We start from the raw sequence: 11797 nt of genomic DNA, 5'->3' as shown, positions 1-11797 counted from the left end.
CTTCTAGCAGCAGTGGTAAATAAAACGGAGCAAAGAAGGAAGTCAGGTGAGGAACATGAGAGAGGTCAACAGCCATTGAGATAAAAAACTAACTTTCCAAAGACAGATGATTTCTGTACAAAAGGCTACATTTCTGGTGTTTTGGGAGAATCCCATGGACTGATGTTGGCCTCTGCAGTAAAAGTGTAATACCATTATGAGTCCACCAGACAGCAGCATCACATAACTACACAGCTGAGTCCCATCATTTCTTCATTCAAACTAAATAATTTAAATATTAAACATCATTTTTCACCAGAATGAATTTGACATACTGCAGGACATGCTGCATTTGTGCATGATTTTGGTGTTGAAGAAAATATGAAATTACAAAATATTCAAAAATTGGTATTGAAGTACTAGGGTTCACCCCGACCTGAGTGACTTTCACAGGCTGAATTATTAATATAACAGAGGTATGAGAACTAATGCTTGGGGAAATATTTGAATATTCACCAAAACGAATAAATCTCATGACTAAATATTATTATGATTGAAAAAAAGATGAAACCTATAGAACTATAAATAATGTATATCTACTGGTTCTACAAGCCTGGCTCGGTAATAATTAACACGGAAATCTGTTCAAAAACAAATTTCTCCCCCAAGAGCAAGAGCAAAGCCACAAACTAAACATAATATATATATAATATATATATATATATATATATATATATATATATATAGCACTGATCAACGGACCGATATCTCACCTGTCTTGGCCGTACGGTTTGGCTTTCTCTGTGATTTCTCTCATGGTCCATTCCAGCAGCCGTCCCATCATGTCTCCTTTCAGTCGGTCCAGCAGCGCCAACAGGCCTTCAAACAGAGAGCCCTCCAGAGAGGCCAGGCGACCCACCTCCATCACCCCCAGGCCTCCCAGCACCACCTCCTCACCAAGTGACACCGCTGCCTGCTGCAGCTGCAGGAAGAACTGAAGACAGAACGGAGGAACTGGTGAACACACAACCCTCTCCTGGCCGGTCTCTGGCAGTGCTGTGCAGCTCCTTTCTCACATGAGACTTACAGGGTTATGTTTTTGTGACGTACAGAGCACCGAGCACACGCTCGTCTAAAAGAGCATGTGTTTGGGAAGTGGTGAGCATATGACCGGATAAATGGGACTTTTATTATACAGCAAATGTTGTATGAGAGGTTGTAAACCAGTTTTTGCTCTTGTTAACGCAGCCCCACATTTAACAAGATTTTTCTCCAACCTTTGATTCTGTGTTCACTGTGGAGGCATGAGAGAAAAACAACATTGTCTTGAAGAATTAAAAAGGTAACACAGGGTGAGAAATTGATATACAAATGGTCATTTTGTGGTCGAAGTATTCCTTTAAGTAACAGTTCTATATTGATAGAAGTTTTCATTAATTCAAAAACTTCATTTTTTCACTTTTGTTGCACTTCTTTGTGGTAACTATTTGTATAGTAGTGAGGGAATTCGACTAGACTCAGTTATTGTTGGACAGCATCTTTTGATAGTGACTGTTTTATTTTAAGATGGTTCAAATTCAGTGATGAAAGTCACAATGTGGTGTAGCTCTAATAATCTAAAGTAACTGAATTTTAACCAAACTTGCTCTAAATTTGAGCACAATTATAGGAGAATAGCATTTAGTTAAACATTTAGTGTTGAATCAAAACTTTTCCTTGTGACGCTGCGTGCTCATCTTTAAAGGCCTGTTTTGGTTGTTTTGTGACTCTCACCACATTGTCTCCCCAGTCTCCCAGGATGGTGGAGATGTAGTTAACAGCGTTGAGGATGGCACAATAACGGGCACCCAGCGGGCAGCGAGACTCCTCCTTCATCACCTGGACAAAAAAATAAAACAAACTATCAACCACCTCTGCCTCAGTCACTTCTCTCTCAGCCTTATCCCTTTAACATTTCTATTTGATCTAAAAGTGTCCGACAGCCTTAAACAGCCTTCTTCTAAATATCCTAAAATCCTTTACATCCCAAAGGCCCGGTTCTGGTGTCTCACTCACCACCATTTCTTCACTCGTGAGTTGAGTGCCTCTCTCCTTCTTTAACAGTGTTCCTGTTTATGACTTAAGAGTGTTTTTATTTAACTAATACCAGAGACTCTTTGTCATTGTTACCTGGGTGAGTCGGATGCGGAAGTCATCCACCAGTTCTCTCTGAAGCCCCAGAAACTTGAGTTGTGCTGAAGGACAGGGCAAGGCCCGGTACCGCTCTAGGATGAGAAAAAAATATAACTTTATGAGTTCTAACAGAAAACACAACTATCCTGTATGCTTTAAAAGGTGCTCTGTGATGTTTTTGACCACTTGTAAAGCTATGGAGTAATGCTGTTATGAGCGTGTTTTACACAAGTCAACATTTGTTGGTGGTGAAAGTAAGAAATGCATCAATGTGCCTGTGAAAGGAAGGGAAGAAGAGGAGTGCAATCTGGCAACATGGATATAAACAATGTAGGTTTTAAAATGCGCATAAACATTTATGCTTATGTTTTATGAGGAAGGACATATTTGACATGTTTGTCAGACTTCAGTTACCTTTTTTTTCACTTGTTATGGTATTTAAGTTAACAAGCTAAGAGTAAACACGGCATACAAATATAGAAAATATTAAAAAAAACAATACAGAATTGAAATAGACAGATACAAATAAAAAAACAATAGGACACCTGCGCAGGAAATAAACAGTATAACTATTAACCAAGGTACAACAAACCTTCACAGGGTGATAATATTAGAAGAGAGATACCTGATTTCTTTTAGTCTTTGATGAAAATGGTTATAGTTTTAGTAAGAGTCATTACATTTTCTGTTCTCTCCACTGCAGAGCAGCTGATCATCCAGACCATACAATTCACCTGTTCATTGTCTTGTTTAGTGACTAATGTAGAAGATAAAGCGTTGGATATCAGTAGTGATATTGGTAAACGCCTAGAGAAAGAGTTAGATGGCTGACCGTCAGCATTGGTCCTGGAGTTTATTCATTCCTCCTGACAGCACCACGGAAAACAGCCGACTGAAAGTAGTGCTAATGTTTCATCCACAGTGCTTAATATCTAACCTTCCTATACCTGCATGTTTTTGTAGTTTGTCTTAATTATTTTGTTCTGCTTCCTGTCTTATTCTCAATGAGTATTAAATATTTTTTTTCAAAGAACATCAGATAACATTACTCACAGAGACAGAACGTTACTAGACGTAACATGCAGACATTCCCAATAGTTCCAACTGAAATGACAGTATACAGCTGTTTATGGACTCTTAGAAACATTGTGGCTATATTGCAGATTTAGTGTCAGATTTACAGAGTTTTGTATTCCCCGATCAATAGGAACACTTAGTGTGTTGTGTTGAAACACAATACCACTTTAAGCTCTCTAGCTACTGCAGAATGAAGATGTGTGATTATCACATTATACAATTTACATACTCCTTTATTATAATTTGAAAAGATGGAAAATGAAATACAAGCACCTGCTGTATTACATGTATATGTTGAATGCTGTTACAAAATCAACACGTTCTGACGGCTTCAATAAACTGAGATGAGCGGTCTTACCGGTGATGACCTGTAGGAGAGTCATGAAAGTCTCGGCACAATCTGGAGCCTTCAGCTCGTCCATGTCGCTGATGTCTTTGTACTGAGAGCTCCACGCTCCCTCGGCCGACAGCATGGCGTCCATCTTCTCCACTGCCACTGTGAACACACACAGGAGTACGGGGTTAGGAGGCTTTTTCACTGCAGAGGCCGTGTTTAGAAACCAAATGTCTAATCATGTGACTAGTAGTGTGTTAGGATGGGATTGTATATAGTTGGATGTTAATAAAACACATTTCTGTGCCTCTGTTGAGATGATGATACGTTTTGAGTTTTGTGGATATCAGCTTGTAAGTTATCAAGCTGTAGAAGAGTAAAGATTTTTTTTTTTTATTAGTCTTAAAAGAAAGTGAGATGAATCCTATCTGATAACTATTAGATGCAGCAACTCTAATTTTAATTTCAAAGTACAGATCAACAGAAGCAAAGCAGACTGAAGACTAGTTTCTGTTCTCCAAAGACCTTCTGTGAGGGAAGAACCTCCACTCTGAAAAAAAGTGTTTATGCAGATCAGACAAACCCAACATGGTGATATGTCTTCTCTCTAGCAGATTCACATTCAGTCACATTCCTAGAGTTCGAAGTTAGAATCCACTGTAGCTGCAATTAATCCAAGCTGAATTAGTTTTCAGTCTTTTGTCCACATGGGTGAGTGTGGAGTAGTTTCTAGGTGTAATAAAAGTATGCATGAAAGAAACACGACTAAATGAGCCTATTCCCCCAAGTAGGTCATACAAATAGCATGAAGAACTGTAAAAATCCATGCAATATGCATATCAAAATCTTGTTTTCCAATGAAATCAGAAGCATAACTAAGCACTGTAAAAGAAAAAAAAAGATTATCATAATAGCGTTGACATCAGTATAAGCACTCCTCCATTGCCATGGAGTTTGGAGTGGTGTAGACGGTGTAGTAAAATTGCCACAGTCTCAATTAAATACAAACATAAATTTCAGTTTGAATAATAATGAACTGGTTTAATAACAATGGAATAACTATAACATGCTTTTGACTATTAATCACAGCGGTGAGTGAGATAACACTGTCCAGGACCCTCATACTTACTCTTCTTTTCCACAGTGAGCCACTTCTGAAGGATTGTGTCTTCCAGCAGGAGGTGGAGCAGACCGGGCAGCGGTGCTGGGTACGACTGGTTGCTCCGCAGCTCCTTCTCGAACTGCAGCACCTCCTCCACCAGGTGACAAAAGAGCACATCGTCGTACAGCAGCCTGGAGGCGTCACTGGCCACCTTCTCCTGGACCAGAGACAGCAGGCCTCGACACAGCTCCACCTGCACCAACACATTAAACACTTACTGTGCCATAGGGAAAATACACCTGTCTGGGCTACACTTGCCCAGATGTATGGAAGCCCTGAGAGGCCAGTGTAAAAAAATATGTACGATCCATTTTCTAAGTCAGAGCTTACTTGTTTTCTCTCATGTGTTAATGAGTTATGAACAGGTGAAAAATGGTTTTGCTAAGTTCTTTAAAAACAAATTCTGTGAAACATAATAACATTAATTTACATGACTTTTTAGCACACAATATAGGATATAGAAATCAAAACTCAATTGGATGAAAAAGCTTCTTGTGGCTGAAATGCAATAAGAAACACTTTTTCAAAAACTATTTCACCTGACAAAACATTTGAAGTAACTTAGAAAAACTATCCTGGCAAAACTTATTTTTCTCCACCTGTATCACAGATGAAAAAAATGAAAAAACTTTCAGGGCTTCCGTACAGAAGAGATCAAAGCATGCAGTTACAGCGCAGCATACCATGGCGCTGATGGAGGCCCCAGCTCGGTCTAGGATAGGCTGGATCTTTTCCTCCATGAAAGCGGAGCTGTTCCCCATCCACATGAGAACCTGTGTGAGGTACCACTCTGGCTGAAAAATGCACAGACAGATGAGGAGTTTGAGTTGTTATGAAGACTTCAGACGACGTACGACTAATATCTGTGGGAACAGCTCTCTGATCCAGTGGCCTCTCATTGTAGAAGTAAAAATGACAGACATGTCAGTATCTAAGGAAAAATACAAGTTACAAAATAAGAAGTCTGAAATCAAAATTATCATAGAAACATGAATACGAACAAACCAAAGGGAGAAAAAAAAACTGTTGAACGAATAAAGGTCTTGCTTCAAAACATTTCAGTGGTGAAAACATTTTCTGTTTATTTGTTGTCCCAGGCTAAATATTCTCTGCATTAATTAAAATGTACTGATAGTATATATTTTATATATCATATATTATTGCACATAGGTGGGTCTTATGCATGTGTACAGTAAAACCCCTCCCCCCAAAATAGGGTTTTGAACACTAGACTTAAGCATGTAATGTTTTTTGTGTAAATATGTCGAACATTGAATGACATCTTTCTCATCAATCTAAAGAATTGGAATGTTATTCCTTCATTTAGCAAATACATTTCAAAAGTGGCAGATAAAATTTCTTTGTGGTAGACAAAAAAAAAAAAAAAAACTTTCAGACCCTGGGTAGAAGTGCTCTCCACTTGCAAAAATACCTGAAAGGCTATGGACTTCTACTGCAGGACTTAAAAGATTTTTGTCCAGGTAGTGATGATAATGAAACAACCAGACTGATTTTAAATGTATATAATAGAAAACCTGGTTATAAGCATGGTCTGCTTTAACACTGGGGTGCTACAGGTGACTAGAGTTACTGATGTCATGTGTATGCCAAGGACCTGCAGTTAGATTAGAACTCTGGTTCCAATAACATATCATTATAATTCATGTGTGAATGATATACAGTGTGTTTATGTGTCTAACCTTGCTAGGATTATTCTAGTAAACTGAAGTTGGTCCACTTGGTTTCACTGGTGTGTATCAACACAAGGGTGCAAGTCTGACATTTATTTAAGGGCTTGCATGTTGTGTGTGTGTGTGTGTGTGTGTGTGTGTGTGTGTGTGTGTGTGTGTGTGTGTGTGTGTGTGTGTGTGTGTGTGTGAACAATGTGTGTTCTGTCTGTTACAGACCTTGCTGAGGGTGTTGGTCTGTCGATTCCCGTAGAAGTGGTATCTGAACCTCCTGCTGAGCGGCAGCAGCATGATCTGGATGGGCAGACAGAGGGGGTGGCTGGGGACGGGGCTTTGGCTAAGGAAGCAGGCTGTGTAGGGGGCGCTTTGACACGAGGCCAAAGCCCTCTGGGATACGAGGTCATCGCTGACAGTTGGAGTTAAAGGTAACATCTGATATCAAGTTGCAAATCAATGGAGCACATTGGTATCCACATTTTTGTCCAAATTACTTTACGATTTGATGATGTTGAATCCTAATTGGTGCAAGTACCTTTACTCACTGCTGTAACACAAACTGCATCTTTGAGGACAATATGATTTTTCTAAACTAAACCGAATATTTGCTTCTCACTCACCCATACATCCGATCATTGCCGCAGCATTTTACTATGAACCAAAAATGTCAACCTGCTTTTGGCACTTGATGAGAAGTCAGGGGCTCATCAAAGTCTCTGGTAAACCATGAATGTCTGTGCCAAGTTTCCTGCTAACCCATCTGGTGGATGTGAAGGTATTTCATTGGATAACTGAAAACTCTCCCCTGCTAGTGGACCATCTTTGAAAAGTCATGGGATCACCAATGTCAGTAGGATTCATGGACCAAGAGTGTGTATGTGTAAAATTTCATGAAATTCTATCGCTTATGTCAAGATCAATTTCTTTAGATTTGGGGCTTTTTTGCTGTGTCTTCTTTAAAACTGGTGGAAAGAAAAATGTCCATAATACACATTTAGGTGTTTATTTTACTACTTTGTCTATTTGAATCTTTAGATTTCTCCTAAATTCACCAAAAGCTACCATTAGAGAATGCCTCATTTGCATATTTAAACACAAGTTTTTAAGAAACTTGTAATACAAAAGAAAAATTGTCTTTATGCCTGTAATCAACTAGGGAAGTTTCATGGTGATATATTTTAGTTAGTTTTTTCTTCAAAATGTTTGTTATTTTACAAAACCTATTTTTAAAGGCCGTTTTTTCTAAATAAGTTTTTTCTCAGACTCTGATCCAGAAATTTCCACTTCAGTAGCACTTACATACACCAAACTTTACAGTTTCATTCATATCTATATTCTGAAGGTTTTTACAGAGGGGTTTGTTCATATATCATTCATAGCCCAGTTTATATAACATTTTATTTCTAAATGAATGGAGAAAATAGATTTTTTATGTCTGTTGACAGTATTTTCTGATTTATGGAGTAATAAAAAAGAGATATGTCAAATTCCCTTTGTAAAAACCTTTGACTGCAATATGTCAACAACATCAAACAATAATATTGAACCTGGCTTTATCTAATGTTCAGATTTATGTTCCGGAAACGTTTGCAAATTAGAGCATATATAAGATAATCTCTCAAAGTTTCAAAAACTTGTGATGTCTTAATGTCATTATCAACTGGGGACGCTTCATGGCGATATGTATCAGTTCATTATTTTGAAACATATTCACCTGACATCTCTTGAGCCGTTTTGCTAAAAAGATGCACAAAGTGCTTCCTCCAAAGTACTAAGACGTGTAGAAAAGCCCAAACTGAAGGATACGAGGTCTGCAGGGCGAGCAGCTGTGTGACAAGCAGCTCCAGCTGGCTGTTGATCTCCTGACCGTTGGCTGTGGGCGTCAGCGACTGAGTAGGAGGGGAGATGATCGGCCAGTGGAGTTGAGTCAACACTTTCTCAAAATCGCTGGAAAAGAATCGAAGAATATAAGGTAAGAACACGGAACACACAATGACGTTACAGCGACATGTTTGCATTTCCTACCCGGCAAGTCGGTCTTTGATGATCTTATGCCAGAAGTGAAGCGTCTCTCGGAGGAAGTCCTGGAGGTGAGAACATCCGGAACGGCTCAGTCCGGCGTCCAGCGCGGCCATGTTGTCCACTGCCCGTATGGCCTCCCACACACTGCTGGTCATCAGACACTGCTGGACTGCAGCACTGCAGAAACAATCAGCACATGTAAACATTTAGAGACAAGGTACGTTATATATTTTCATATTTTGGACCTCTCCTCCACAATAATCAGCTTGTGTTTCATCTACGTTCACCTCTTTCGCTGTCAACACACACTTGTCATGTCCCTCTCCATTCATCTTCATCACTCTTCATTTACAGTACCTGAGCTCCTCTATATGTTGAAGGCACCGCAGGTATTTCACGTGTCTCTCTATAGTGTCCACTTGGTTAAGCGTCTGGCCGAGGTTGTCCATCCACGGCTGGGCCCCCTGAAGGTGCTAAAAGACGGAATAATCATTGAGACAATTCTTTAACCTCCCAGAATGGCATACCTTTATATTTCATGTCAGACATGGAACAGTGCTTGCTTCATCTCTCTGTAAAAGTCTACCAGATGAAAAACATGTTATTTGGTATGTGGCGTGTGAGAGCAGAGCTCAAAAGGCCCTATTTATTCTCATCACAGTGGCAGCTAAGTTTAAGATCAGCAGTGATTTGTAAAATAATGATATCTGTTAGATATAAATGTTCTTTTCCTTTTTTTGAACCATTAAAAAACACTATTAGAAGAACATCTCCTTTACAATAAATAATGGTTGATTCCAAGCATTTTATTATTTTAATAGTTTAATTTCACTTTTGCAGTAGTTGTAAATAAGGTAATGATCGATTTATGACAATGCATATCTATGTAACGAGACACTAGTGTTTTGTCTAACTACTATTTACAAGGTACTGAATATTCAAGCTTGAACAGCTGTTTGTGTGAGGACAAGATCCTCTGCCCTCTCTAGCTCTACCTGGTGCAGCTTGTTGGAGATGAGTCGCTCTCTCTGCAGCAGGTCCTCCAGGGAAGACACAGCGTCCTCGGCAGCCAATAGAGCTGCGGAAACTTTAGGAGGCACAGAACTGGATACGGTCAGAACCTGAAGGACACAAAGTATAGAGTCACGGCTCAAACAGGTCACAATAGACGCATTTAAGCTGCAGTCTGCTTGTTTAAATGTTCTCTTTGTTTGTATACTTCATAGTTATAGCATTATAACTGATGGTGTTGTTTTGCCTTGATACATTTTCTGGGTGTCATAAATGAGTCATTATCAGAAAATCAATTGATGGAGCGGAGTGATGGTTTATGACCAGAAGCTGGTTTCAGAGATATATTGAGCTGGATTTGGAAGGGAAGTTGTTTCAAATCACCGTACAACTTCATGAAATCGCGATCGCGTTCAAAGATGGACTGCTCATCCGGCCAACGTGTCAGTCGTCTTTGCATCCTTTAAAAAAGGCATTATCTCACTTCTGATAGGGCCAGCATGTTTTTCATGCTATGGTCAGTTTGAGATTTGGTCTATTTTGTTTTCATAACATTTCTTCTTTAAGACTAGTGGGAAAGAAAACACAATAATATCAAACAAACAATCAGGTGCATGTTTCTACTTCTTTATATTACTATTACATCTATTTGTTTTGAATTTCTCCTAAATTCACCAAAAGTTAGCCTTGGACAATGCCTCATTTTGCATATATATATATATATATATATATATATATATATATATATATATATATATATATATATATATACATACAATTTCAGAAAAGTTTTTATAGGAAAAATAATTGCCTAATGTAAGTTTTTCAACTGTGGAAGTACCATGGTGATATCTATTAGAATAGTTTTTTACCCAACTCACCTGTAGTGTCTTCAAAATAAATGAAATTTTACTAAATATATCTTTAAAAGCCAATTTCTCAGACTCTGATCCAGAAATCTCCACTTCAGTAGCACTTAAATACACTCAACTTTCCAGTTCAGTGCCAATTTTATAACTGAAACCATGGCAAAAATGTTGATTTATGAAATGACATACTGGCACAGAAATAAGGATGCCTGGATGCTGAGATTATTTCTCTGAGCCAAGCTTTAGGATCATTGCACATCTTGTAACGTTATGTCTCAATGCAGGATTCCCTCAAGACTGGGGGAACACAGTAGGCCCTACGTATCTTTATGAAACAACCAAAAGTTACATTAGCCTAATGAATAACCCATTTATTGGGAAGTTCACAGAGTTTTCTTCTTTTTTTTTTTTTTTTTTTTATGTGTCCAATGTCAAATCTGTTAGCTCACCTGTTCCTCCAGAACGCTGTTTTCCTCTCGCAGTTTTTCCAGCAGGTTGCCGACATTCTTCAGGGACTTCAGGTCGCAGCCGACCTCCTTCTCCAGGAAATCCACCAGATAGTCCTCTCGTGTCCCCGAATCTGCTGAAAAGCATTCGCTACCTTGGCTGGTCGAGTAGACGGGGTTTAACGAACTGTCAGTCGGTTTCTTCATCGTTTGCTCTACTGCTGTTGCTCTGGGCGCCGCCATCTTTGTTTTCTTGTGCCCGTCAACAAACCTGCTAGGATGTGACAAGGAGGGAAGCGCTCGTTTTTTGTGCGTGACCGCGCTGCTTTCGTGTACGGTTAGGGGGGGGCGGTATGCCCAGGAGTTTTATTGTACTCCTGGTCCATGTGCGGCCACAGATATGGAAAACCTGATACATGGGTCTGGCTACCTCTGTCAACTGAAACGTGTTTTTTGTAGTTCTGTTCCACCAACCCCTCCATCTACGGGGCACGCCGAGAAGGAAAACAAGCTCACACTTCGCACGTCGACACAGGAGAGTCTGGATACACGTCACAGACTACACGTCAACAAATCAGAGTTATTTATTTATTATTAATTTCTTCTAAATTCGGGGTTTTTGATGGAACAGATTATTGCGAAGAATTTAACTTAAAAAATAAAAAAGTGTTTCCAAAACTGAATCTTACAGTCTATAGTCTATTAAATTAAGATGTATTCATCTTGGGCCTGGGTACAAAACATTTCTGAAACTATCTTTTGAAATAATATCATCAAAGTTTTGGTTCACACAATGTAGTCCTCTGATGTTCTAGGCTCAGTAATCTGTGATTGAGATTCCTATTCCTACCCACATGACACATGACACTAAAAACCTGTGCAATACAAATACACTGTGCAATAATAGTTATAATAGTTATTCTGTCTGTATATATAATATTTTAGTTATTGTGGATTCTTTATTGTTTTTATTGCTTATTTGCTCATTTATAATACTTGTTTTTTTATCTTGTTTTTTTACTATGTCTCTTGTTTGCACT

General features: G+C 38.9%; 1 protein-coding gene across 1 annotated transcript; it reads right to left on the bottom strand.

The window, feature by feature from the left end:
- Positions 1-748: 748 nt before the first annotated feature.
- On the bottom strand, positions 749-11015 carry LOC129116846 (RAD50-interacting protein 1-like). Its single transcript, XM_054627540.1, has 12 exons — positions 10761-11015; positions 9427-9552; positions 8789-8904; positions 8435-8608; positions 8216-8356; positions 6632-6818; positions 5408-5518; positions 4692-4917; positions 3587-3724; positions 2149-2243; positions 1753-1857; positions 749-973 (listed from the first exon to the last, which is right to left on the bottom strand). The coding sequence occupies exons 1-12, from the start codon at positions 10998-11000 to the stop codon at positions 749-751; spliced, it is 1884 nt and encodes a 627-aa protein (XP_054483515.1). The 5' UTR covers positions 11001-11015.
- Positions 11016-11797: the final 782 nt, after the last annotated feature.

This window comes from Anoplopoma fimbria, unplaced genomic scaffold, assembly GCF_027596085.1.
Source record: "Anoplopoma fimbria isolate UVic2021 breed Golden Eagle Sablefish unplaced genomic scaffold, Afim_UVic_2022 Un_contig_9153_pilon_pilon, whole genome shotgun sequence".
In the NCBI taxonomy this organism is placed as follows: Eukaryota; Metazoa; Chordata; class Actinopteri; order Perciformes; family Anoplopomatidae; genus Anoplopoma; species Anoplopoma fimbria.
The sequence above is the reverse complement of the archived record's forward strand: the minus strand, read 5'-3'. Positions and strand labels throughout refer to the sequence as shown.

Coding starts and splice junctions, on each gene's coding strand:
- LOC129116846 (XM_054627540.1), bottom strand. CDS start 11,000: ATGGCGGCGCCCAGAGCAACAGCAGTAGAGCAAACGATGAAGAAACCG. Junction 3,725..4,691: donor GCTCACTGTGGAAAAGAAGA/GTAAGTATGAGG, acceptor GTGTGTTCACAG/TGGCAGTGGAGAAGATGGAC. Junction 974..1,752: donor GAGACTGGGGAGACAATGTG/GTGAGAGTCACA, acceptor TTCTGTCTTCAG/TTCTTCCTGCAGCTGCAGCA.